The following is a 26,082-nucleotide window of genomic DNA, read 5'->3' on the forward strand; positions in this document are numbered from 1 at the left end:
TGCACTGATGGTTTTTTTAGTGTGTTCTAACTTACCTGCAACCCAAAAAGAGTTTTGCAACCTCCAGTCAATCCTATGAACTAGCCTATAGTTAATCTAAAAAGATGAAAGCCACACAAGAAAAATCACACACGGAAGCAATAAATGTAGTAAACAAAGAATTTTAGATAGATAGGGCAAACTCTCAAAGACGCGACGGTATATCTATATCTCGTGGTATCACTAGATAAAACACCACCCCTAGTCCATGTTAGAGCTCCGCTGAGGTACACCCACCTGGCCATGGCGTTGAATTTGCAACACAAGGCATTCCCCAACCATGGACTACGTTAGCTGATCGTTGACTCTTCCGATCACCATGATATACCTTTACACTATGGAGCTTCTCCACATGAGGGAGGGGTCTCCTCATCCTCTGCACAATGAATAACGAAGGTCATGAAGACATCAAGTGCTTCTGCTCACCAATATAGAAGGGCGCAACAACAAAATCTTATTTTCTGCATCTAGGTCACACAGAAAAGAAGAGGGTCGCTGGCTATAAGGCCATTACGTCATCAGTGGGAAGTCGAGAAGACCTCAAGTCCTCAGCCTCCGGCTCACCGATATACAAGGAGTCAAGGACGCAACACAGTTTAATCTTGCTCCACCCAAGACACAGATTCCATCGTTTTCGAAATTTAAATTTAAAGGAGGTCACACAAGGTCACCGATTGAAGGAGGATGTAGCTTCGAGCAAATTTAGAGGATGTAACTTCGATTTTTCTTCTTCTTCTTCTTCTTCTTCTTCTTCTTCTTCTTCTTCTTCTTCTTCTTCTTCTTCTCCTCCTTCTTCTTCTTCTTCCTCTTCTTCTTCCTCCTCTTCTTCTTCCTCTTCTTCTTCCTCTTCGTCTTCTTCCTCTTCTTCCTCTTCCTCTTCTTCTTCCTCTATCTGCGTAGCACAAGTAAACTGTAAACCCTGTCCGGCGAGCGGGAAAATGCGCAGTATTCGAATAAGGCCCGGCCTACAAATGATCCTGAGAAAAAGGCCCATAATCACAAAGACGGCCCAGCAGCAGAACTCTAGGCCTTCCAGTCCACTCCACTCCACACTCCGCCGCAAGCATCCAACTGAGCCCGCAACCAGCAGCATCGCCGACCGGATGCATCTCGCCGCCGACCTCCCCCCGCACCGGGGCCGAGGCGGCCCCGGCGCGGGGCCCATCGCGCTCGCTTCCGCCCTGCTCCGGCGCGAGAACCACCGGCGCCGCGCGCTCGCCTGCGGGGCCGTCCTCGCCTCCGCGCTGCTCCTCGTGGCCACGCCGCGGTTCCGCCACACCCCTGCGCTCCACCTATTCGCCGACATGCGCAATCTCCTCGGCGTGCCCAACACGCTTAACGTGCTCACCGCCTACCCGCTTCTACTCGCCGGGGTCCCGGGCCTCGTCCTCTGCCTCTGCGGCAGCGGGTGCTTCGGCGTCAGGTGCCCCCCTTACTCACCCACATGTCGTTTGATGAAATGTCTTACTAAACAAGTTCGTCTTATGCCCTGGTTTAATAATTTTCTTACACGTGAGTCAAGTGAACACATCGATAATCCTTAAATTGAGGAAATTGTGTGGATAACCAATGTTTTTAGTTAGCATAGTAGTTGACTAGTTGTGAAAGAGACCGCTCTGTTCAGTTATTCTTGAAAGCTTCGGGAGGCAATACGAGTAGCTATTGCTACCGTGTCCCAATGAGGTTCCACTAATTCAGTGGATTTTTGAGTTAAATGGGAAATGCCAATGAATCATATTGAGATCCTTTGCTGTTATAGGCACTTAAGCTTGAATCGGTCAGCCATGTCTTCTAGCATCTGCTTGCTTTGCTTCAGAATGTGCAATCCAGTCTTGCCACAGTATAGAATGGTCCGGATACTGGAATTTGAATCATGGGTGTTCAATTAAATGTAGGCTGATATGCTTCAATGGAAAGCCTATAAATGAAATGTGCGTGACCTTCCTGCTTGTTCAGATATGCCACTTCATGTGAAACTAATCTGGTTTTCTGTGAGTTGTGCTGCTTCAAGAAATTTGCTATCACGAATGATAACATGTCACTTTGTGGAATCATGTAGCTTGAGGTGGGAAGCCTCGGGATGGTTCCTCTTTTATGCTGGGAATGTAGCAGCAGCGTTTGGCTCGGCTTACTATCACCTCAAGCCAGATGATGATCGCTTAATATGGGACAGGTTGCCGGTACCTGAATACTACTTTCTTTCTGTCATCTTCTCTATTGTTTTCTCCTTCCTTTTTTCGCATGGTTTGGAGTGCATTTGGTTTTGAGAGATTAGTGTTAAAAAAATGCATTTATACACTTTAAATCCAAATCTTTGACTATAGAAAAACCGTGCACACCTGGGTTTTCAGGGTTTTAAGTTGAGACTGCCAATTGCTAATAAATGATCTGAACTGAATAATTCATTTGCATATAGACAATGAGATGGATGAATATTGAATAGTTTGTTCTGGTTATGGATACTTACTGGATGCTCCTGCGATGCAGATGATGATATCCTCCTCCTCACTTTTGTCAATATTAGTAATTGAAAGAGTTGATGAGAGGGTTGGGCTATCTTGTTTGATCTCACTCCTGTCTCTTATATTAGTGAGCAGTGCATGTGAAAGGTATAAATATTTCTGACACTCCTTCAGCTTGTTCCTCTTATGGTTTATCTCGAAATGAATACTGGAAATAAGTCCTCATCATTATGTTCTTCTGGCTGATTAGGGTTCTTGATGATATGCGTTTATGGGTGATTCTAAACTTTGTTCCTTGCATCGCCATTCCTGCAATGCTATTCTTGTTTCCTCCCAAGTATACACATTCGAGGTTTTGGTTCCTTGCTACAGGTAGCTGTAACCAACCCACTGCAATCAAAATCTGTTAGCCCTTAGCGAAAACTTTTATTTGATTCACATCTGGGTGCAGGCTTTTACCTTCTGGCAAGATTTGAAGGCCTTGCTGACAGGAAAGTTTACAGTGTGAACCGGTACTTCATTAGCGGCCATTCCCTGGAGCACCTTTGCTTTGCCCTGGTGACGTTTATACTAACTGTGATGCTGTCCTTCAGAAATATTAAGATTGCCAGGTAACCACATGATTAAATGTTATGGTACTTGAAGTCTTTGAACAAATGTTATGAACACATGATTGTCTAGGTGGGGTGGATGTCACCGAGGAAACCATTGTTCGGTTGTCACCTTCAATCTATTAAAAATGCTAGGATGGACGTCTCTCCCCCTAGTCGAATTTTTCTTATGAACACATGACTATTCTTCTCAGTTTTCACTGTGATTACTTGAGATAGCATATTCGAGCATGAGTCCATATTTGTTTGAGCAGCTTTATGTGCTTATACGCTTTCACGTTTAAAACTTCCTTTCACGTTTAAAACGTCCGTACCATTTCCCTGAAGTGCAAGCAGTATCCTCCTTTTTTTTTGTTAATGATTATTCTGCATCTTCTCCACAGGGATTCCTGACCTGTTGCTGATTGTAACATGGGTGCAGAAATTCTAGTGAAAAATTTGCAAGTTTGGAAGACGGTCTCGGAGGACAAAGAGATCCGACTAGATTCCTAGTAGATAATCTACCTTAACATTGTTCCGGTTGCCGGGGTTGATTCACCCTTCCCCGTGTTGTTTCAGACTGATGGTGGCATAGGTCATATAGAGGCGCAATTTATTGGTCTGTCCAATTCATACTGTGAAAGATTATCTGTGTCCGTAGTTTTGTAGACATGGAAAAACTGGACGGCGAGATTGCATTGTATACAGATATCCAACTGTGAAATGATTTGTTCTGTTATTGTGCCATGCGTGCTCTTGTGATAATTAGCTGTCGTCTGAGACTCAAATCTCTGCTCTTGCTGAGTTCTTGCTGTTCTACGGTTTATCTGTAGTTTTATGGTAATCAATTATTTGTCCACTTCGGTGTGGATTTTTTTTAAAATGTTTTCAAATATGATGTGGATATAACTTGAAATTCAAATATGATTTCATTTTAACTAAATCGAAGACGGGATTAGTCTTTGAAGGAGAATTTTTAGCAGACCTCATGGTACGCTGATCTGATCTCTATGCGTCTCCTCCGCGCGTCCTCCACTGCTCTCCACGCGCAACCGCCGCCTGATTTCTGCCATCGCCGTCGACCAGCCAATCCGTTGCCACCCGCCGATCGACAGCGCCGTCCCATGGAACAAGCTCCTCCGCGACCACATCGCCGGCTCCCGCCCGGGCCTCGCCCTCGCGCTCTACCGCCTCATGCGCGCGCTCTCCCCCGCGCTGCCCAACTCCTACACGCTGCCGCTCGCCCTCCGCGCCGCGCCTTCCTGGCGCCTCGCCTCCACCGTACACGCCCACACGCTCCACCTCGGCCTCCACGCCCACCCGGACGTCGCCGGCAAGGTCCTCGCCGCCGACGCCAGGCTCGGCCGCGCGGCCGAGGCCCGCCGCGTGTTCGACGCATTGCCGATGAGGAGGAGCACCCTCTCCTGGAACACGCTCATCTCCGCGTGCTCCGTCGGGCTCGGGTGCGACCCCGACGCGGCGTGGGCCGCGTTCGCGCGCATGGTGGTGGCCGGGGCGCGCCCGGACGCCGTGACGTGGACCACGCTGCTCTCGGTGCACGCGAGGTGCGGGAGGCACCCAGAGGCTCTTCGACTGTTCGGGGACATGCACCGCAGTGGGTGCGAGGGCAATGCCGAGGCCGTCGCTGTGGTGCTCTCGGCGTGCCCGTACGCCGGCGGCCCTGCACTGGCGAGAGGGAGGTCGATACATGCCTATGGCTTTGTGAAGAGCGTCGTCCATGGCTACCTGTTCGTCGCCAACTCACTGGTCTGCATGTACGGCAAGCTTGGAGAGATGGAGGCGTCCGAGAAGGTTTTCTGGGATGCTGGGGCAAAGAAGAATGCCGTGACATGGAATGCTCTCATCACTAGCTACGCTGCTGCTGGGTTGTGCGGTGAGGCGCTCGGTGTGCTTGCCCAGCTGGAACAGTGTGGAGGCATGGTCGCTCCAAATGTCGTGAGCTGGAGTGCTGTCATTGGTGGGTTCGCGTCAGCAGGGGACATGGAGCAAGCACTGCAGCTGTTCCGACAAATGCAGCAACAGTGGCTTTTGTCCAACGTGGTGACATTAGCGACAGTTCTTTCAGCTTGCTCAGAATTGCTGGCGTTGCGGCTGGGTCAGGAGGTCCATGGTCACACGATCAAAGCAGCCCTAGACCGCCACTCGCTGGTCCTGAACGGTCTGGTCAACATGTACGGAAAGTGTGGGAGGGTGGCTGCTGGGCGCAAGGTGTTCGACCGGATGAAGAGCAGGGACTTGATTTCATGGAACTCGATGATTGGGAGTTATGGCACGCATGGTTTGTGTGACGAAGCCCTTGCAATGTTCCAAGACCTGACCGGGACTACAGTTGAGCCTGACTGCGTTGCATTCGTCGCTGTGCTGTCTGCGTGTAGCCACACAGGGCGCATCGCAGCGGGCCGCCGCTTGTTCAACCAGATGGTCTGGGAACACAAGATCTCCCCAACCATGGAGCACTACACCTGCATGGTTGACCTCCTGGGGCGTGCCGGCCTGCTGAGGGACGCGTCTGAGCTCATCGAGATGATGCCAATGAGGTCCGACCTGTGCGTGTGGGGAGCGCTGCTTAACGCTTGCAGGACTCACGGGGATGCCACCGTGGCCGAAGCTGCCATAGCCAAAGTTCTGCAGGCTGAGACGGTGACCACCGGCAATCACACGCTGATCACAAACCTGTACGCCGCGTGCGGGATGTGGGACGATTCCAAGAGGGTGAGGGTGATGACGAAGGAGGCAGGGTTGAGGAAGAATCCGGGGCAGAGCTGGATTGAAGTGAGGAACAAGGTGTTCTCCTTCACGGCCGGGAGCACGCCGCTGTCTGAAGCTGAGGAGGTTTTCAGGGTGCTTGACGATCTGTATGGGGAAATGGAAGACGAGACGCGTGCCATGTATGATGCCATTGCAAACATTGTGTAGAACAATTGCCATGTACTGTGGCAAGATTGCTAGGTCATGCAAGTGACACATCTCATCAATCTCATCATACAGAAAGGAGCGAACAGAACTGAAGAGCTAGGCTACTAAAGGTGTTGTGGACCGAAGAAGAGCATCAGGGTCTTGCAGATCTCCGACGGCTCCGCCATCGCGCCGTTGCCGTAGTCCCCGCAGGCCAGACGCTTGGTGACCGGCTGGACGATTGACATGCCGAGCTCGCGCAGGACGGCGAGGTGGCGCGCAGTGAAGGGGTTGTCCCACATGAAGGTGTTCATGGCCGGCGCGACGTAGACGGGCTTGCTGTAGTCCCAGGCGCGCACCACGCAGGTGAGGAGGTTGTCGCACAGCCCGCCGGCGACCTGGCAGCAGGCAGATTTGTCAGCGGTGGCCGGTGGGGGGCGAGCGCTGACAAGCGGCAGCTGGCGTGCGTGCGTACCTTTGCGAGGGTGTTGGCCGAGAGCGGCGCGATGACGAGGGCGTCGGCCCACCGGCGCAGCTCGATGTGCAGGACCTCGTTGCCGACCCGCCTCCAGCGGGACCACTCGTCGTCGTCGGTGTAGAGCGGGACGCCGTCGGGGAAGGAGGCCCCGTCGATGAAGTGCAGGGCGGACGCGGTCGCCACCGCGCGGACGTCCGCCCACTCGGCGACGCTGCGGCAGAGGCCCTCGAACTTGATGGTGGCCACGCTGCCGGAGGCCGCCAGGAGGACGCGAGGGCGCCGTGGAGGCCCGCCCCCCGACGACGCCGGCTCCTGGTGGGCGGCCATCGCAGTAGCAAATGTGGAGGGGGAGAAATGCACAACGGAGGCAAGACTGACCACGTTGCGGAACCTAAACCTTAAATTGATCTCCAAACAATACCAACAGAGTACCTTACCTATATGAAAAACCTATTTTAGGTGCCGGGAGAGACATAACCTAAATCTGAGTATCCCTTCTCCTGAAGATCCCATTTGCAAAAAGAGTTGTCTTTTAGATCTTGTTGTTAGAGAAATAAAAAATATGTATTGAACCATTTGCATGTAGCGCTAACAAAGGACGAATAGTTCTGGTAGGTCTAAGAACTGCTCATAGAAGAGTACTCGAAGGAAGCAGGCAAATCCAATTCAATTCAAGCTGGATAGGCGGGAGCCGGGACCGGGAGGCAACGGATTAATGATGTACTCGATCACCGCAATTTACTCCTTGTTATTATATAGGACAAATTCAGATTAGATCCTGAATGCTGAAACCACGTATGCAGAATTCCAAACACGCACACGTCTCTTCTTCAGTTGATTGATACCGCTCTCACGTCACGGCCAAGCTGAGCCGTCATCGTCAACTGCATATCCCGCCGGGCAACAGAAGCCCTAGTAGTGAGTAGTGATAGTGTGATATCAGGGAGGCAGGGGCGACATATATCACGACATAGCTCTTTTAATAATCTGCCCAGAATCATGCCAGGAGACTCCTTAGTGACGGGGGCCCAACATCTTATTAGACGAGCGCGGCGTTACACCAAACGGTTCGATGCAGGCATACAGCAGCTGCTCTCAAGGAGCAGGCTAGGATTTCATGTTTAAACTACCCATGTTGAGATCTGCTATCGTCAGTGAGCCCAGGTAGGGGCATTGTGTCCTACTTGGACGAGAATGATCTCAGCTTCCCGTTGCGCTGCCAGAAGGCGGTGTCCTCCTTCTCCTTAGCCAGCAGCTCCTCGAATGATATCTCTTGAGCCTCCATCTCCATAGCACTGAGCTCCATGATCTGCCATGGTAAACAGTCCAGAGTCTGTCACAACCAGGATGCCGAGGTGGTTACGACTTACAAGGAGAAGAGAAGCTACATACCATTTTGTATGCTGGTGACTTCTGAAGACGCTCTTGAATATAGTTGTAGATGGCGGCATCTTTCTTTAGATTATCACGCCCGGTTTCCAATCTACGTACCTATGAAAATGCGCAAGGGTACACAGAGGAGTAATAAACTGAAGTTAGCAGAGACAGTATGCAGCCCTACACATAAAGTTTACTTAGTTGCCTTGGCAATTTTATCCCCCTTAAATGGCTAACCTGTTCAAAGAGGCGTTCGTATGAAGACCTACAGTTTCGATGGTTGGATAGCATTGCCTTCTTTATTTTGAAGCTTCTTTGTACATTCTCGTACCTGATAAGATCATAGGAATAAGACATTACTGGAGGTTTGCAAAACATTTGAAGTTGTGGATGTCGGAAGGTAAGTTTCATGTAAAGAGCAATGTACCTCTGCAGCAACTCGTTTCTAGCATCTATAAGACAGTTAACAAACTCATTAACCTGAAAAAACAAGGCAGAGAGCATATACCTTTTGTAAGTACACTCTGTGACTTATAGAGCCCGATGAGGAAAAAAGACATATCAGTGATCGCAAACATAGTAGAATATTCATTAGGTGCACTGAAACTAGTTGTGACCCTAATAAAAACAAAATATGCAAACCTATGGTTATAGACTTATAGCGGACATTTTTGTTTATGAAGTTACTTTTTTCATCGATCTGAGATTCTGAATTTAGTCATGCAATTTTGTAATACCAGCTTTCTTCTATTCTTTTTAAGGACCTGTATTGCAGCATTACAGTCCATACTCCATACCCTTTCGTAAAGCAATCTTGGGTAAAATGCACGAGATACACAACGCTAGTTCTGACCTAAAATCGTAGGCTGACACCCATAGTTATGTGACAGGTGACAGAACACTTGGATGAATTAGCATACAGAAAGCTAAAAGAATACCAGGAGAAGCATCACCCGTTGCAATAAAGTCATTGGCTTTTACGACCTATTCCCTCTGTTCCAAATCATATGTCGTTTTGGCTTTTCTAGATCTAGACATAGCATATATCACTACTTCAGCAGTACTTTTCAGCGAACGAACAGTGTTTTCCTGTCACAACAAATCTGCATAAGTAGCAGCATAAGCCAAATTTCAGCGAAACGAACAGGGCCCTAGGTGTATAGAAAAAAGCTATGTACCTAGAAAAGCTAAAACGACCTACAATTTGGGATAGAGGGAGTAGTTGGTTGTCAGGCAACATATGGAAACTTGAGCTATGCAAGGAGGTGTCATGCCCACCATCCACCATTCCAATGTCTTACAACCCATTTGGACAGGGATAATTGCTCTAGGAATTTAGTTGAGATAAAAAAATTTTTGAAGGATTTGAAAACCAACACAAACAGGTCCTTCACTCCCATGAATAATGAACTAGGTAATTGATAAGAAGGCATTTCTATTTTAGATATTGACCTTAAATGTACCCAAGATAGGGCCTCACCTGCACTTTCTCATTGATTTTTTTTTTAAAAAAAGAAAAGTCTCTCAATGAAATCATCTTTTTAAAGGGCTTATATGATGAAAGAAGCAAAACCACAGTAACACTTAGTTTGTCAAGGTTGAGATGTTTACCTCCAGTTCAGACCCTAGAGTATGAAAAATAAAACTAGTGTCGAGGACCTGACCATTTAATCAGGTCTACAAGGTTGTAATGGCAGCCATGATCATACAACATGCACAGGGGCATCATGCACCACAAGAATTGAAATTTCAAAAGAATTTTTTCAACAATACACTAGACTTTATACTTCCAGTTAGTTAAAAGTAAGTAATGTTTTTTGCCTTTTTGGAATACGAATACATGTAATCAATGTGATTTAGTCTTGACCTACAGTATCTTTATAGGAGTATAAATTGGCCATATGAAAATCATAAACACATTTTGCCTTAAAAAAACTTCAATGATATTAAAACATATATTAAGCATATAATAGGATGATAAACACATGTTTTAGCCATTTAGCTTTCTCAACAAATAATTGATGTAAAAGTAGGCATATCATGATCTAACAACAATGGGCGTTACTCATAACAAAACAACAAGCACAGGTATCCTCCATAGAACAAGCTGTCAGTTGACAAAGTCAGAGAACACATTGTCAAGAAAAGGAATGCAGCGTTTTGTTCCAATACTACTGAACTGTAGTGATCTTGAATGCAGTATTTTAGAACTCAACTCGCCAAGTAATATTGCAGCAGAAAGCTATGCTTACATGCTAAAGACTCAGAAAATAGGCTTTGATATTTCAATTCAAATGCTAACCACAACATATATGATCAATATAAGCACTGAAGCTACCCACTTCAGTCATAGTGCACCACTGTCTTCTAAAGTAACATTTTACAGTCTTAATTCTGAATAGATCTTGAACTAACAAGTGAACTATATGCTGCTACATTGGTAACTTCAATCCTAGATGAACTATCAAGAATACTAGGGCTGTTAGTAGAATATACTGTATTGCTATACCTCGTATCTTAACCCAAAAAAAGGAAATAAATAAATAAATAAGCATTGCAGTTAGGGGCTAAGAGTTGCCTTATTTATGCTGCAAGCTGAGGGTTCAATCTACTTCAACTTAATAAGGAGTATTAGAGTTAACTCCAACTCTTCAAGAAGAAAAGAAGCAGATATTTAAATCCTGCTCATTTGATAAGAGATGCAACTTTGAACACCATAAAACAACTGGGACAACCATTCTATTAGCTTGTTTGGATTGCACAACACAAAAAAGGATCAAGTTGGTGAACCAAAATTTCATCATACAAGCTCTACAGTCACCAAAATTTCATACTCCATGTATTACCTGCACCCAGATGGCCAAATCACACCAGCATCTCAAATCAAACAGAACCCAAAACACTCAACAAATCTATGGATAATTGATAGCAGAAACTGCAGAAATAATCTACCAACCAGATCTTTTGTAATCATAGCATAGGAAAACTCAGCATAAATAGAACTGATCTGTCGCCTCAACGCACAGCTCAACATCAAGAGGGGTAAAGGCGGCCTTTCTGGAATCGATGGTTCGCCCGATTCATGATTCTGGTGGTGGCACAGAGTCATCAGTGCCATGGCGAAACCAAGGAGGAAGCGAGCGTAAGATTTTTCCATGCTGCAGGTTGTGGTGGAAGGTCAGGGGCGAAATCCTCGATGTCGAGAATTAGTCAGGCCAGGCTAAAACTAAACTAGGTCTATCCTGTAATCAATTGTAAGGTATCCGCCGAGGGGAAAGGGGAGTGAGGAGGTGCGAGGCACGCTCCCATTTGGGGATTTTTTTATTTTTTTATGAACGGCCAAAAACAATAAATACTGCTGATGCTGTCAATAGCATTGCCAAAATTACACCCAGAGCTGACAAAGAAACACAATTAAAGTTTTGACACTGTGTACTAATCTCTTCTAGCTAATTTAGTAATCGACAATATAAAAGCATAACAAGGTCGACTTGCGGGTAAGTTCTTGAGTTTGCATAGAAATTTGTAATTCCCAATAGTGTGTACCTGCATGTAAATGTTGAAGAATTCATTCCTCCTTAGTTTGGGTTACTGTTAAGCAAGGTGACAGTATGATGTCAAGCTGTATACGTGAGCACCAGTGCAACTAGGATACATGGCATTTCATGCCCATATGTTAAAAACGAAATGGCAGTTTGTCAGTGATGAGTTCACAGTAAATTTCGGGCGTCATGGCAATAGACAAATTCTATAAGCATCCTAGTAGCCCTCATCAGGCGTGCAGCATTGAAGCCAAATTGGCATGGAAAATGGACATTCCAAGCGCTAACTCTATCCCTAGACTGCAATCTGAGCAAAAACCAGTCTAGAAATCAACAGCAGGTAATCTGCGCTTTGCTGACCAATCCCGCCACATTGCAGGCAGCAACACTTGTCGCCCAAGCAGCGAGGCTACGGCCTAAGTTTACCTCGCAGACACACTGAGAAACGAAGCAAAAGCATGTAGAGCCCTGGCCCTGGCAGAAGCAAGTGGAAGGGTAATGCGCTGCGGGTCTGCGGCTCACCTGTTCGATGGTGAGGCACTGCGCCTCACTGGCCCGCGCGAGGTCGTCGTACCGCGCGTTGATCCGCCGCTGCAGCGGGCCAGCCACGGAGGCGAGCGGGAACTCAGGCCGGCGGGGGAGCAGCGCCTCCTTCCCCGCCGTCTTCGCGGCGGCGTCCCGGTCCCCGTCCGCGCCGTGGCCACCACCTTCCGCCGCCGCCCCCTCCTCGTGCCGCCGCTTCCTCCGGGCCCTCCTCCTCCTCCGCTGGTTCTGCGGCCGCTCCCCGCCGCCGCCTTCCTCCTCCTCCGCCTCCCCCGCGGCGGCCGCCTCGAGCGGCGGCGGGACTTGCTGCCGGGGCCTGCGGCGGCCGAGGACGTGAAGGCAGAGCGCTGCCACGGCGAGGACAAAGATGAGGAGGATGAGCCCCGCGAGCGCTATCGTCTGCGGCGGTGCGGCCATTGGCGGCGGGCGCGCGTCATCCCCAGTCGGGGCGTGCTGCGATTTCCGCTTGCTCGTTTCTTTTTTCTCTCCTCACTTTACTTTTTTTTCGTAGGAGTGCGCGCGCCGTGTGCTTGCGTGGGGCGGACTTGGAATTGGGATTCACTCGGCGCCGCGTTTTTTAAAAGCGTCGGGCCTCGGGCGGCACAGCCTCGTGAGGTGGTGGAGTTGTTCCCAGCGGCGGCTTACGCGGCCCGCGCACTTGCAGTTGCACGACACGACTTGCTTCCGCCGTGTCGTTCGTTCGGATAAGGAGGAGGAGAGCTTCTGAGCCTGTGAGGCCTGAGCTGGTTGCTGGCTTGCTGCCCATGCCGGTTCGCCGCCGGCTTGGGGAACCAGATTGCTCCGGAATGCTTCCAACTTCTGTTACTTGGGGGATTCTACCTTGCAAAACCCTGTTAATAAGCTTTGGATCAGAAAGTTCAGAACTGTGGGCGCTGTGGCCCTGCTCCTGCATACAGATACAGGAACCAAAACAAAGGAACACATTTCAGTTGGACGACATTCAAATTAATACGCAGTGCATAAAACTGCCGAGGCTATTCATTCCCACAGCATCTTAGCGCTCAGAGCTTTAGCTTGTCAACAGAAATCACAGGAAGGAAACAGAAGAAAAAAAGGGCGTGTGTACAAACAGAATCATCACAGGTTGCAAGAAATTCGCATGACATGGTTAATTACCTACACGAATTTCGGTCGATTACAACACCCCAAATCGGGCCTTGTTTTATGTGTCATTCACCAATCACTGAAGATTAAGATCTCCCACACTCGAGCTTCTTTGCAAACATCAATCTATCATACTCGCAAGCCCCAGGTCAGCCCAGACATTCAGAGTCTTTATTTTCGCAGAGTCTCCAGAGTTTGTGCATATCTATGATGCCCCATTCGCAGAAACATGCTGATGAATATACGGTGGTGGTGTTCGCTAACCATTTGCTACCAGTCTCGCTATTGCATCTGCATGCACTGTGACTCATGCGTCCTCCTCTCGGTCGCTGGGGTCAACACTAAAGAGAAACCTTTGTGCAAGCGTGATACCAATATCGTTACACCTCGGAGCTGTTCACTTTGTTGCAGGTTGTGGAGGTGTGGCAGAAGCGGGGGTTGTTTTCCTGCCAAAGATAGTTCATTAGTTTGAGCCCACTCCTCCTAAAAGACTTTGAAAATAGTACTTATCGACCAAGGATGCTTTACTGGAAACTTGAGCGCAGCTCGTCTGCAATATGTTGTGAAGAGGCACCACTTGTGAAGCCCAATTGAAACATCAGTTGCTCTAACCGTTTGAAATTTGTGAGGTAAAGATATCCAATCTAACAGAAAACAACATCAACAATGTGACAATTATTCTAAACACAAATTGCAGCATAGAACAGAATAATACGCAATTTTAGAGTATTGCACACCAGTGTTTCTAGTGAAGATGCCCGATTGTAGACTGCAATTCCTGCACGCTTTCTGGTGCGAGTTTTGCTGCTAGCAATATTCCTCCCCCAACGGAGTATGTCCCTACAAAATGTGATTAAACATGTAACTCAAAGTACATCTTGAAGGCTCATTATTGAATAGGCTTGAGGCCCTGGACAGTGTAGAAAAAGTAGAGAGATACAACATTTTCCCAAAAACAAATATGGTAACTCCAAACACCCATGCTAGTCTTGGTAAATGGCAAAATGCTAACATTCCGTATAACTCCAGGCATGCATGTTAAGGCTACAGAAGATCATTTCTCTATAGAAACTATATTGTTGATAGTGTAGATTAGCATTTATGCTTCACCTTTCTTCTTCAGTTAGAAAATCCTCTCCAAGAAGCTGGTTCAACAAAAGGTCCTGGAGCGAGGAAAAAGCACAGTTATAACAACAAGATTTCTGAACAACATATTATTACACAGGACTGGCTATATTTAGAAAGCTGAACTGGAAAACAACAAATGGAATGAATAGCTTTTGGAATTCTGGAAGTCCAACCATATAACCACAAGATTGTAAGTGAAACCACATACAGGAAAGAAGATACACCAATAGCACACGATACAAATGCTTAGCATTAGCAGATCATAGAATTTATTCTGACGTCATGTCATATAATTAAGGGAAAATGGTGTTCTTGCCCCTGTCCAGCAGTCCAATTGTGATTTTGCCCTTGTTTTTTCAACTTTGTGATTTTGCCCCTGTTATTTTAAAACGAACCCTCCGTTTGCCCCTGGTTTGGATGTCTGTTAGATGAACATGGAATAAATGAATTAAAAGAAATCAAAATCCCTGCAAACATAGGCAAAAAGACCATGTTGCCCCTCATCTTATCTTCATTTCCTGTAGATATTCCAGTGTTGGAAAATCCAAAAAGGGGGGCCGGCCGTCAGTAGTATGGCAAGTGGCTGCGCAGTGACTGCGACGCTGTTTTTACCTCCAGTGGGCAGTGGCACCAGGACTTGTGGGGTTGGTGTACGGCTGCCGATGAGGTCATGCATGAGCACGCTGTCAGCAACGGGCAGCGAGCAAGCAGGCAGCAGCGCGAGGGGGGCCGCCAAGCCAGGGGCACGGCACGCGTACCTGTGGCCGGAGAGCCGGAGAACCGTTGAAGGCAGATCGATTCCTTACCGGTATGTATGACGCACGAACGCCATTGCCAGCAGCACGCAGTACGTACGTGGTGCACTTGACAACAGTAGCGCCGGCCGGTAGTAGTACTCCTAGTAGCTACCGAGGCGCCGGCCAGGCGCGACGCAGAACGACAGAGCTAGAGTGGGCCACGGCCGGCCGCGTTCCCCCCGTACGGACCTGCACATGCCAGCCAGGCCACCAGCGCAGCGCAGCGGCGGCAGTCGGCACCGGCAGGCAACGACAAAGCCCGGCCTCGACCAGCTAGCGCGCCGTCGCGAGATCCCGAGCGCGCGACAGCGAGCGAGAGAGGGGGGGCCTCCTCCGAGGTGACGGATCGACCGACCGCGAGAGGTAGGCTTCCTGGACCATGCACGCATGGCGACGGGGCTGGCCCAGGCTTGCCGCATTATTATCGCAATGGCAGCAGCACGTCGTCGCTGCGGTTCAGGAGGTCCCCGCCGTTAATCATCCATCCATAGGCCTGCGCCTGCCCGTGCCCGTCGTGACTCATGCCCGCCCGCCCGGCTCCGCGACGTGCGGCGAGCCAGTGATAGAGACGCGCGGCCGGGCGCGCGCGGGCCGGGGGGCCCCCGAGCGAGTTTCTGCAGCGGCAGTGCGGCGCGGCGCGGCGCGTACGACGACGACAACCGGTGGACGGACGGACGGACGCGCTGCCGGCCGGCCGGCCGGCCTGGCCGCGCCTGCCCATCTTGCCCCGGAACCGGCCAAAAGCTAGGGGCCGCGTGTCGCGCGTCGCCACGCCGCCACGCCCACCCCGCCCTGTCGCGCTGTGGGCTGGACGGCTGGTGCAGGCTCCTGCTCTGCTGGAACGCTGGCTGCTGGGCGACGCTAGCGCTCGCTGATTGATCTGATCCGACGCGCCCCACGCCGTGGTGCCGCCTACCGGCTACTGTGCCTGGCTCTGCTGCGCTGCGCCCGATGAGCTCACCGCCCCGTGGGCTCGGTCGGCCGGTCGGCTAGCTGTGCTGCCCCGCCCGTCCTCCGGCCTCGCTTCATTCGCCAGACAGGGGCAAAATCACAATTAGTCATAAAAACAAGGGGCAAAATCGCATGGGCATTCATGTCTTTTGTACAAAGTTTAACACCGTTAGGGGTGGATGACGGAGCAGGGGTAAACCGGTGCTTCGTGAATGGCACAGTAGGGGTAAATTCACAAAGTCAAAAAAATAGGGGCAAAATCACAATTTCAATACAAAACAAGGGTACAAACGCAAGAGCCCCTATAATTAATTACTAATATATGTGGAGTTTTAGCCAATAAAAAGGATAGGCAAACCCATACCTGTGACTCACACTTCACAACATCCATCACACATTTGTTGTACTCATTGATGCTCAGAGGTGGAAAGAAGAAGTGCCTCCGAGCATAAAGCTGTACACAGAAAGAGAAAGAATCAGATTTTCCTACAGAAAGCAAGCTTCAACTTGACAACTAGTACACTTCTATATCGGTGTTCACATGGCCTGATTCTCACTTCATATATGCAGTCTCCCAAGTAAGCCAGTGACGCCGCACTGTAGAGCGATCGGGGTTTCTTCACCTCTGGTGGAGGTGGCAACCACCATTTCTCAAAGCCCATATATGTGCTCTTCTTTACCACTCCTGTATCAACCATATTAATCAAAGATCAAACTTGAAGCTTATGGCGAGGAATAATTGCAAAACGCACACACAATCAACAGTTGAACACATTGGATTAGTTAGTTACCATCACTGCTTTTTTTTCTTAAGGTGGAGTGACAAATAAGATATAAAAGATCTTTCAGTTCTGCAGAGGTGCAAACTTGGGGGAGTTGTTGGAAATGCTATCAACCATTCAGCAGATTGATGCTAGAGACATGAGGTTTATTGGGGGACGGAACCAAACAGGGAAGTACCTACGTGTCACTATAATCTGATTGGTTCAAGTGTATGGTAAATACTCACTTGCAGGATATATGGAGTGCTGACTGTTTTAACAAACTCTGAGTTGGGGCAATGAAAACTCCGACCCTATTACTTTTAACTATAGACTGCCCAATTGCTAGGAGTTTGTGGATACAGGACTCTGCTGATTTAAGCTGGTGCTTCCAGCACTGCAGTTAGCCAGTTATGGGATTATGCCTCCTTTGTGTCAGGCCTGTATAACCATTTCTGCTATAACGGTGTCTATCTAAAAAAACACGACCAATTGTATTTTTAGAGTTTAAACAACCAATTGTATTCTCACTCATCAACGACACAATCTCCCTGACACGATTCATTTCAAACTCTCAGTACCTCAGTAGCCCTATGCAGCATTTACGATTGTGCTGATCGATTTGGTGCCCTCTCATTACTAGTTACTGGAGCAGCAGGCAACAGAGAGTGCAGAAGCTTCTGGCGGCCAGGCGAAGAACCGAGCGCATGGTGAGGACAGGAGACGGTACCTTGGCCCTCGCTGGAGCGCGCGAAGAGGTCGGCGTGGGTCGGAGGAGGCGGGCGGGCCGGGGTGGTGGTCACGGGCGGCGGCGGCTTGGCCTTGGCCTTGGAGGGCTTGGGCTTGGCCACGGTGGCGGCGCCCGGGTTCATGTCCCAGGCGGCGCAGACGCGGAGGGGTGCGCGGGCGCGGGGGTGGTGCGTCGCCATGGTCATGGTCGCCGCCGCGGTGGCCATTCGCTGCTCGCGCCGGCGTCGGAGGATACTGGACTGGAACTGGATAACATAACACACAGCCATACAAGATCTTTTCCCCACTTTTCTCCGTGGCACTCGACGGCCCCACCTGCCAGTAGCGAAACGCATCCTAATCCTAAGGAATACGTTTAATAACTGTGTTGGCGTAATTTCGGCAACACGTCTTCAGGACCTCGTCTCGACTCGAGAGCTTCGACGCGACTCTCCTCCGCTCGCCGCCATCGAGTTCACTCGCTTCAATTCGAATCACAAATTTCACCTCCTGCGCTTGGTCCTGGAATCTTCGGAACCGAGACCACCGCGCCAAGCACCGAACTACCCAACCTACCGGTCGCGGCTTCCATACCATCCCGCGCCTAAACCCTAGCCGTGCTCCTCGCCGCCGGCGACCGCCGCCATGAGCCGCTACGACGGCCGCGCTGCGGACGCGGGCTCCTACCGCGACCGCCGCAGGTAATTGGCAGCCCCACGCCCGGGCCCTAAACCCTAAGCCCTGGCCGTGGCCCGTGGCCGACGCGAGCTGACTGACTGTGCTTCCGCTTGTGTTCCATCCAGCGAGGGGGCGTTCGGGGGCGGGTCGAGGGCGTTCGCGGCGCCGAGCAAAGCGGATGCTTTCGCGGCGGCCTCGGAGCTGGATGGGCTGCCGCGCTTCGAGAAGAACTTCTACGTGGAGTCGCCTGCGGTAGCCGGCATGACGGAGGAAGAGGTGGAGGCGTACCGCCGCCGCCGGGAGATTACCGTCGAGGGCCGCGACGTGCCCAAGCCGGTGCTTGAGTTCCGTGGATGTCGGCTTCCCAGGTATGATTATGAGGCTGATGTTGCCGTTCACAAGAAGTTAAACGTTCGGTGAATCAGGATGTGATGGAGTTCATCGAATGTTTGATTAGACTTCTTAGTTGTGACACTGAACTACATGAGTTAGATTAGTGTTGATGTAACCAATTTGAGTTCCTTGCGTCAGTCATAGACTATAAGCACCTATATTCAAGTATGCCCAAGCCACACCATGGCACATGCACATAAACAGAATGTTTGATTAGACTTCTTAGTTGTGACACTAAACTCAGAGTGCACAATCTTATCCTACTGCATGAGTTAGATTAGTGTTGATGTAGCTATTTTGAGTTCCTTGCAGCACTCATAGACTATAAACACCTATAATACTAATAGAGCATTATGTTCAAGTATGCCCAAGCCACACCATGGCACATGCACATAAACAGAGTTATATGGTTGCATTTCAAGTTGTGTTACCATCAGAACTTATATTTGGACTAAGCCATTGATCACTTTCGCGATTCCATTCAAATAAATTGTATACAATTTATAGGACTTGCAAGGAGCCAGATAGGCCACTGAATCCTTTGCCAACGACTTGTGGGCCTCTTGGCCTTTTGATTTCGTGACACCTGAGAAGGCGCTTTCCATTCTAATCTTATGTCTTGGAGGCAAATGCATTGATTCTTGACTTGGTGTATTCAAGTATGTCTTGGCCTACAAGTGTGTCCCTGTGGTTATTTTCATTATGAATGGTGCTATGCAAGCCATTGTAGAGTTCAATGGTTTTACTTGTAAGTGAAAGCAGAATGGGATCTGTTTTAGAGAAAAATATTGATAAGAAATCGATAATAACTGTGTTAGGGCATATTCTTGTGAACATACTGAGAGCTGAAGGATTCTTTGTTTCATTAGATCCTGGAGTTGAGAGCACACATTTCTCAAAGCAGCGAGTTAAGTTGAGGAAGCACCCGAATTGAATTCTGTAGAAATGGGGAACCTAGCTGGTCTTTAGAGCCTCCCAGGGCTAATTATCTTGTATGAATTGTCCTATCTATATTAGTTTCTGTACTTAAGATATTCTATGTGTGAATTGTCGATGATAGGATCCTTTAAATTTGGCAGTGCTCCTTTTGCATGTAGCAGGCATTGCACTTTTCTTCTGTGTGGGACCTTCATATGTACATATTTATAGCTTTGAATGCTGACCTTAGTGGTGTCATTTTCATTTTTCAGAATATGTGTTGCAAGAAATTACAAAAGCTGGTTTTGTGGAACCTACTCCTATCCAATCGCAAGGTTGGCCAATGGCACTGAGGGGTCGTGACCTTATTGGCATTGCAGAGACAGGATCAGGGAAAACTCTTGCTTACCTTTTACCTGCGGTTGTTCATGTGAATGCTCAGCCTATTCTTGGTGAGAATATGTTGCCCTGATGCTTTTCCTTCATGATCATCTTTTGGGAACTTCCTGCCCAAAATTATGAACACTTACAGCTTTGTTATTGTTGAAGCCCCTGGCGATGGTCCAATCGTCTTGGTGTTAGCTCCTACACGTGAACTTGCTGTTCAGATACAGCAAGAAGCAACCAAGTTTGGTGCATCATCAAAGATAAAAAGTACTTGCATATATGGTGGTGTGCCAAAAGGTCCACAAGTTCGTGATCTTCAAAAAGGTTTCTTCTTCGTCCCTCTGCGTGAAAGAAAATCTGTTGGTCCATAACAATCAACAATATATATAACTATATAAGTCATAATTGTTCTGTTGTCTACTGTTTAGTTTCTTCTGTGTGTAATACTAATATCACAAAATTTCATTAGATGCATGGGCGAGGTATAACTGAGTTTTGGGGGATGGGAAAGTGAAGGAAAATGACAGCATTGCACTGATCATATTAATTGTGTTATTTCTTTTATGCCAGGTGTTGAAATTGTTATAGCCACACCAGGACGACTAATTGATATGATAGAATCACATCATACAAACTTGCGAAGGGTCACATATCTTGTTTTAGATGAAGCAGACCGGATGCTAGATATGGGATTTGAACCTCAGATTAAGAAAATTGTTTCTCAGGTACACTTTTTCTGCTACATGAAATGTTATTGCCTCTGTCCTGAAAAGGATGCAATTCTAGAATAGTGTTGTGTTAAAGTTTGTTAAGTTTGACCAAATTTATATAAAAAAATACTAGTATTTATCGTACTAAATAGATATCGTTAGATTCATCATAAACCATATTTTTATAGTATACATATTTGAAGTCATATATGTTGATACTATTTTCTATAAAGTTAGTCAGACTTAGGGCAGTTTGATTTTGACCAGACCTAGAATTGCATTCTTTTTAGGACGGAGGTAGTGCATTTCATATTGGTTCCCACCCCTGTTGAATATACATGTAATTCAATGCCCTGATATATGTTTGTTGTATGTTTCAGTATCTTGCGTCTTTGTCAGTCTGGATGAATTTAGTGGTTTATGTTGAGATGTCAGTTACTTTCATTGATCTATGAAAAATAAATTTTGATTATTGATTTACATGATCCAAACCTTATCTGTTAGTTCAGATTCGTCCAGATCGTCAAACACTTTACTGGAGCGCTACATGGCCAAAGGAAGTTGAGCAGTTAGCAAGGAATTTCCTTTTTGACCCATACAAGGTACTTACTATAGCCCACCCAACATTTTGCAGTGCATCTTTCCATTTCTACTGCATGTCAACACTGCTGAATTAATATGGTGCAGGTCACTATTGGTTCTGAAGACTTGAAGGCTAATCATGCTATTGTTCAGCATGTAGAGATACTATCTGAGAGTCAGAAGTATAACAAGTAGGATTTCCGCAAAAAAAAAATTCCCCGTTTCATACACATCATTCAAACAATGTCTTAATGATACTTGTATCTGTACAAGGCTGGTTAATCTACTGGAGGATATAATGGATGGTAGCCGAATTTTAATATTTCTGGACACCAAGAAGGGATGCGATCAGATTACTAGACAGCTTCGAATGGACGGTTGGCCTGCTTTGTCTATCCATGGTGACAAGAGCCAAGCAGAACGGGATTGGGTCCTTTCTGAATTCAAGTCAGGGAAAAGTCCTATTATGACAGCCACTGATGTTGCTGCTCGAGGCTTAGGTATGCACAACTTTTAGATGTGATACACCTTATATTTCCTGAAGAAACTGATACATATTTCTTGCCCTTGGGAAACAGATGTCAAGGATGTGAAGTATGTCATTAACTATGACTTTCCAGGGTCGCTTGAGGATTATGTTCATCGTATTGGTCGAACTGGCAGAGCAGGTGCAAAAGGAACAGCTTACTCCTTTTTCACTGCAGCTAATGCCAGATTTGCCAAGGAACTTATTAGTATTCTGGAAGAAGCTGGACAAAAGGTCAGCTCTGAGTTAGCTGCTATGGGTCGTGGTGCACCTCCCCCTTCTTCAGGTAAGTTTGCTATTGGATGTCTGTTTTTAGTTTCCCCAAATGAAGGTCTGTTATTTCTGAAGTGGCATTGATTTCTGAATGAATTGGAATATTTTTCATTTTTTTTTTTTTGCAGGTTACCGTGATAGATATAGGGGGTATGGGGGTGGCCGATCCTGGAGTTGACTTTCAAATGCTTAGTTGCTGCTAAGATTAATGCTTTACCTTTGTTTGTGGATGGATATGTTGTTTTGGGGCACTGAACATTTTGACTAGTATTCGGCAAAGATGGATTCATATACTCTTGGATATACTTGTCTTGATACTAGAAATGTGGCATGATATGATGCCTGCAATATCATTAGTTTATTTTTAGGTCTAGTTTTCAGATTGACAGCATCGCTCACAATTAGCTCATATCAGAGGTAAGAATTTGTAGTAAACATCAATTCATCCATGATTTAGTGACCAGTTTTACTCTTCCTTTTGGTTGCTAGAACAATGGTGATGAGTTTGACATACTGTGTAGTTTTGCAAAATGGAACATCTTTGTTCCACAGTCCCCCACCCCCATTTTTTTTCTTTCTACATCTTGTTTGTCAGATCTCAGTTGGTACTGTTTTCCTTCTGGTTCAGTAGGTTTTTCACCTTGTTAGGATAGTACAGTAACTTCTAGGTTGTCTGGTATAGCAAGGAGGGTGTGTTATGGCCACATCTTCTATGAAGATATTCTGAACTTTTTTTGTCTCCATAAAATAGGTTGGGATGATCCATAAAATAATGTTGTGGCGATGATTCATGAACACGCTTCCTGCCCAGCATAGGATTCTTTTGATACGCATCTACTATTATACTATTACTGACCCGAGTTCTTCACAAGATATAAGAAATGCCCTTGTCAGCTCTCAGCTGGGACTGGTAACTTCAGAAGGACAGAAACTCTGTCTCATATCTACCTCTTTTGCTTAGTTATTATTTACTTCAATGCAGCATAATTCAATGTTCATCCCTGAAATTGCAGTCTGAAATTAATAGCTCTGTTATAGCATGTGGTAAGCAAGGATCTGGCAAAAGATGGGTTTGTGGTCATATCTGCTGCCCCGTATCTAATACATCTGTCAATTGCAGCTATCTGCCATGGTAGCCGAAAACTGAATTTTGTTTGTATGAAGGGAGTCGTTCAGTGGTTGGTTGCAGTGTGGTCCAGTCCATGGCTTCTTGTTTTAGAAATTGCCTGCATGATTTGATTGTGTAAAATCTTATCATCAACATCTGTTGTTTACATTGTTCTTGCTATAGCTGGAAACCCTTTATTAAACCTGTTTCCATAACTGTTTGGCTACTTCAAAAGAGTTGTTTTTTTTAATAGATGGGATAGTGATCGGTTTATCTCTGAAGATATTGTTGTGAGATAACTACACTACATGTAGTCAGACCATAGCTGAGGCTGTTGCATGTTGTGTACTGTTGATTGTTTGTCTGCTGCCTCCCGTATATTCTACTGTGTTTGCGACCTGTTGGTACTACTGTATCTGCCCACGTCGCGCATTACTCATGCCGTGTTTGATGTCTGAGATCTCTCCATCTCCCTGGAGCCATGCTTTGGGCTGCTGCCGGAAATGAGAGCCTAGCGTTTTTCAAGGAAGGATTTTTCTTTCGTTGCGTGCAGCTTTGGTGCAGAGCAGTGCAAAGGGCGGGCACGCCCACATGTGGCTGGACCATGAGGCCACCCAAGCGTGCGGGCATGCACACTTGTAGGAGGAACTGCAGAGGTCCGGGCCAGGCAGACATCGGTCACATCGCGTACGTATTCGCGTTAGGGTAGTGTAGCATAGCTGCTGCTGCGACTGTTGGATCTTGGACCAGCATCATTGCCGTTTTGCCCTTGGTCAAAAGGGCGTAAGTAGTAGCACCAATCATCGTGGTGAGAGGAGATAGGAGAACGATGCAAGAAGGTTCCAATAGCATGAGAACACGCATATATGCACATGGGGCGTTGCATAGCATAGCATACAATGTTTGTTCTCCGAAACTAAAAAAGAATCAATTGGTAGGGGATGATCTGCATGGGTGTATGATAATGTTTGGTAAGAGGCATAACCATGAGAGCAGGTGATCTTGGGATGGTGGATTAGCATATATGGTTATGGCATGAGAGCGAGTGATCTTGGAATGGCGAACTAATTAGCCGCTGCTCGTAATGGCAGGCGACCTGAGTTATTGGGGTCCCTGCCTGCCTGCTCATCTGTTCTTCAATGAAGGGCTGAAAGCGTCCCAAAAGGGATCAACTGCATTTACCCTTTTCCTCCGGTGGAGTGGAGGGACAGCATTTTTTTTCTTCTTCTTTTTGCAGCTTCAGCACGGTGCATGGAAGAGTTGAGAGCAGAAGCAGGATCACACAAAGGCAAAAGCTGGGCTGGATTGCCTCGTCACTCTCCAACCATCCATTTCTACGGCATCAATCCATATAATATACGTTCCAAAATAAATGTACGTCTCAGATAAATCATTCCTTTTAAATTTACAACAACAACAACAACAACAAAGCCTTTAAGTCCCAAACAAATTGGGGTAGGCTAGAGTTGAAACCCAACAGAAGCAATCAAGGTTCAGGCACATGAATAGCTGTCTTCCAAGCACTTCTATCTAAGGCTAAGTCTTTGGGTATATTCCATCCTTTCAAGTCTCCTTTTATTGCCTCTACCCAAGTCAACTTCGGTCTTCCTCTGCCTCTCTTTACGTTACTATCCTGACTTAGGATTCCACTACGCACCGGTGCATCTGGAGGTCTCCGTTGCACATGTCCAAACCATCTCAACCGGTGTTGGACAAGCTTTTCTTCAATTGGCGCTACCCCTAATCTCTCACGTATATCATCGTTCCGAACTCGATCCCTTCTTGTATGACCGCAAATCCAACGCAACATCCGCATTTACGCGACACTTAGCTGTTGAATATGTCGTCTTTTCGTAGGCCAACATTCTGCACCATACAACATAGCAGGTCTAATCGTCGTCCTATAAAACTTGCCTTTTAGCTTCTGTGGTACCCTTTTGTCACATAGGACACCAGACGCTTGCCGCCACTTCATCCACCCTGCTTTGATTCTATGGCTAACATCTTCATCAATATCCCCGTCCCTCTGTATCATTGATCCTAAATATCGAAAGGTATCCTTCCTAGGCACTACTTGACCTTCCAAACTAACATCTTCCTCCTCCCGAGTAGTAGCGCCGAAGTCACATCTCATATACTCAGTTTTAGTTCTACTAAGTCTAAAACCTTTGGACTCCAAAGTCTCCCGCCATAACTCTAGTTTCTGATTTACTCCTGTCCGGCTTTCATCAACTAGCACTACATCGTCCGCGAAAAGCATACACCAAGGGATGTCCCCTTGTATGTCCCTTGTGACCTCATCCATCACTAAAGCAAACAAATAAGGGCTCAAAGCTGGACCCTTGATGTAGTCCTATCCTAATCGGGAAGTCATCCGTGTCTCCATCACTTGTTCGAACTCTAGTCACAACTAAGTATATAAAATATTATTAATATTTTATATCTCTAAATAAGTTTACAACTTATTATAAAATACATTTGATAATCAATCTAGTGATATTTCATTACGTATTATAAATATTAGTATTTGTATATATTTAATTAAATTTAAAAATATGACTCCTCAAAAAGCGATACGTGTGTCTTAGAATGGAGAGAATAGTCCTATATATTACTCCTTCCGTCCGGTTTATAAGACGTTGTCTGATATGGTACGACCGTCCAAATTATACTTTGACCATTCATTTATGTTATATTATATTGTTTATGATTATAAACATATAATTATTAGATAATATATTTGATTACAAGTCTAATAGTATCAAGTTTGTATTATAGAAGTTAAAAATGTTGGTTAAATTATTGATTAAAGTTCATAAAGGCCCCGTTCGCTGGTCTGAAACTTGGCTGAAACTGGCTGAAAAACACTAGTTCCGGCTGAATTGTTGTGAGAGAAAAACACTGTTCCGGCTGAAAAAAAAGAAGCCGAACAAGCCATTTTTAAGACAAGCGAACGGGACCTTTGACTGTTAACATACATGAAATGCCTTATAAAATGGAGTACTCTATGCGTCATGGTCTGCTTGGACCTCTCTCTCTAGGCCCTATGCTTCCTGTCCCAAGCAACGC

At 46.9% G+C, this 26,082-nt stretch overlaps 5 protein-coding genes and 1 pseudogene across 6 annotated transcripts; 3 read left to right on the forward strand and 3 right to left on the reverse strand.

Moving 5' to 3' along the window:
* The first annotated feature begins 1,084 nt into the window (after positions 1–1,084).
* Positions 1,085–3,854, forward strand: LOC136530990 (uncharacterized). The gene is made up of 6 exons (XM_066523694.1): positions 1,085–1,462; positions 2,099–2,219; positions 2,527–2,648; positions 2,752–2,873; positions 2,953–3,112; positions 3,496–3,854. The coding sequence occupies exons 1-6, from the start codon at positions 1,143–1,145 to the stop codon at positions 3,503–3,505; spliced, it is 855 nt and encodes a 284-aa protein (XP_066379791.1). The 5' UTR covers positions 1,085–1,142; the 3' UTR covers positions 3,506–3,854.
* Positions 3,855–4,101: 247 nt separating this feature from the next.
* Positions 4,102–6,028, forward strand: LOC136530987 (putative pentatricopeptide repeat-containing protein At1g17630; annotated as a pseudogene).
* On the reverse strand, positions 5,997–6,989 carry LOC136530989 (phosphopantothenoylcysteine decarboxylase-like). Its single transcript, XM_066523693.1, has 2 exons — positions 6,483–6,989; positions 5,997–6,405 (listed from the first exon to the last, which is right to left on the reverse strand). Exons 1-2 carry the CDS (start codon positions 6,810–6,812, stop codon positions 6,133–6,135), a joined length of 603 nt encoding a protein of 200 aa, XP_066379790.1. The 5' UTR covers positions 6,813–6,989; the 3' UTR covers positions 5,997–6,132.
* Positions 6,990–7,503: 514 nt separating this feature from the next.
* On the reverse strand, positions 7,504–12,518 carry LOC136530988 (uncharacterized). The gene is made up of 5 exons (XM_066523692.1): positions 11,927–12,518; positions 8,290–8,342; positions 8,100–8,193; positions 7,878–7,976; positions 7,504–7,794 (listed from the first exon to the last, which is right to left on the reverse strand). The coding sequence occupies exons 1-5, from the start codon at positions 12,362–12,364 to the stop codon at positions 7,666–7,668; spliced, it is 813 nt and encodes a 270-aa protein (XP_066379789.1). The 5' UTR covers positions 12,365–12,518; the 3' UTR covers positions 7,504–7,665.
* A 511-nt stretch (positions 12,519–13,029) lies between these two features.
* LOC136530986 (uncharacterized) lies at positions 13,030–17,731 on the reverse strand. 2 transcript variants are annotated; one of them, XM_066523689.1, is made up of 7 exons: positions 17,440–17,724; positions 16,506–16,633; positions 16,313–16,402; positions 14,183–14,235; positions 13,810–13,912; positions 13,601–13,716; positions 13,030–13,518 (listed from the first exon to the last, which is right to left on the reverse strand). In XM_066523689.1, the coding sequence occupies exons 1-7, from the start codon at positions 17,663–17,665 to the stop codon at positions 13,470–13,472; spliced, it is 765 nt and encodes a 254-aa protein (XP_066379786.1). In that variant the 5' UTR covers positions 17,666–17,724; the 3' UTR covers positions 13,030–13,469. The 2 variants fall into 2 exon arrangements, with proteins under 2 accessions (XP_066379786.1, XP_066379787.1); XM_066523690.1 differs by lacking the exon at positions 13,030–13,518 and having other exon boundaries at positions 13,597–13,716; positions 17,440–17,731.
* A 107-nt stretch (positions 17,732–17,838) lies between these two features.
* Positions 17,839–23,280, forward strand: LOC136530985 (DEAD-box ATP-dependent RNA helicase 20-like). Its single transcript, XM_066523688.1, is given in 11 exon segments — positions 17,839–18,139; positions 18,242–18,467; positions 18,469–18,484; positions 19,700–19,879; positions 19,977–20,138; positions 20,385–20,539; positions 21,034–21,126; positions 21,212–21,297; positions 21,380–21,606; positions 21,685–21,918; positions 22,034–23,280. Coding segments are annotated over 11 exon segments (1,485 nt in total). The 5' UTR covers positions 17,839–18,083; the 3' UTR covers positions 22,084–23,280.
* Positions 23,281–26,082: the final 2,802 nt, after the last annotated feature.

Source organism: Miscanthus floridulus, unplaced genomic scaffold (genome assembly GCF_019320115.1).
Source record: "Miscanthus floridulus cultivar M001 unplaced genomic scaffold, ASM1932011v1 fs_248_1_2, whole genome shotgun sequence".
Classification (NCBI taxonomy): Eukaryota; Viridiplantae; Streptophyta; class Magnoliopsida; order Poales; family Poaceae; genus Miscanthus; species Miscanthus floridulus.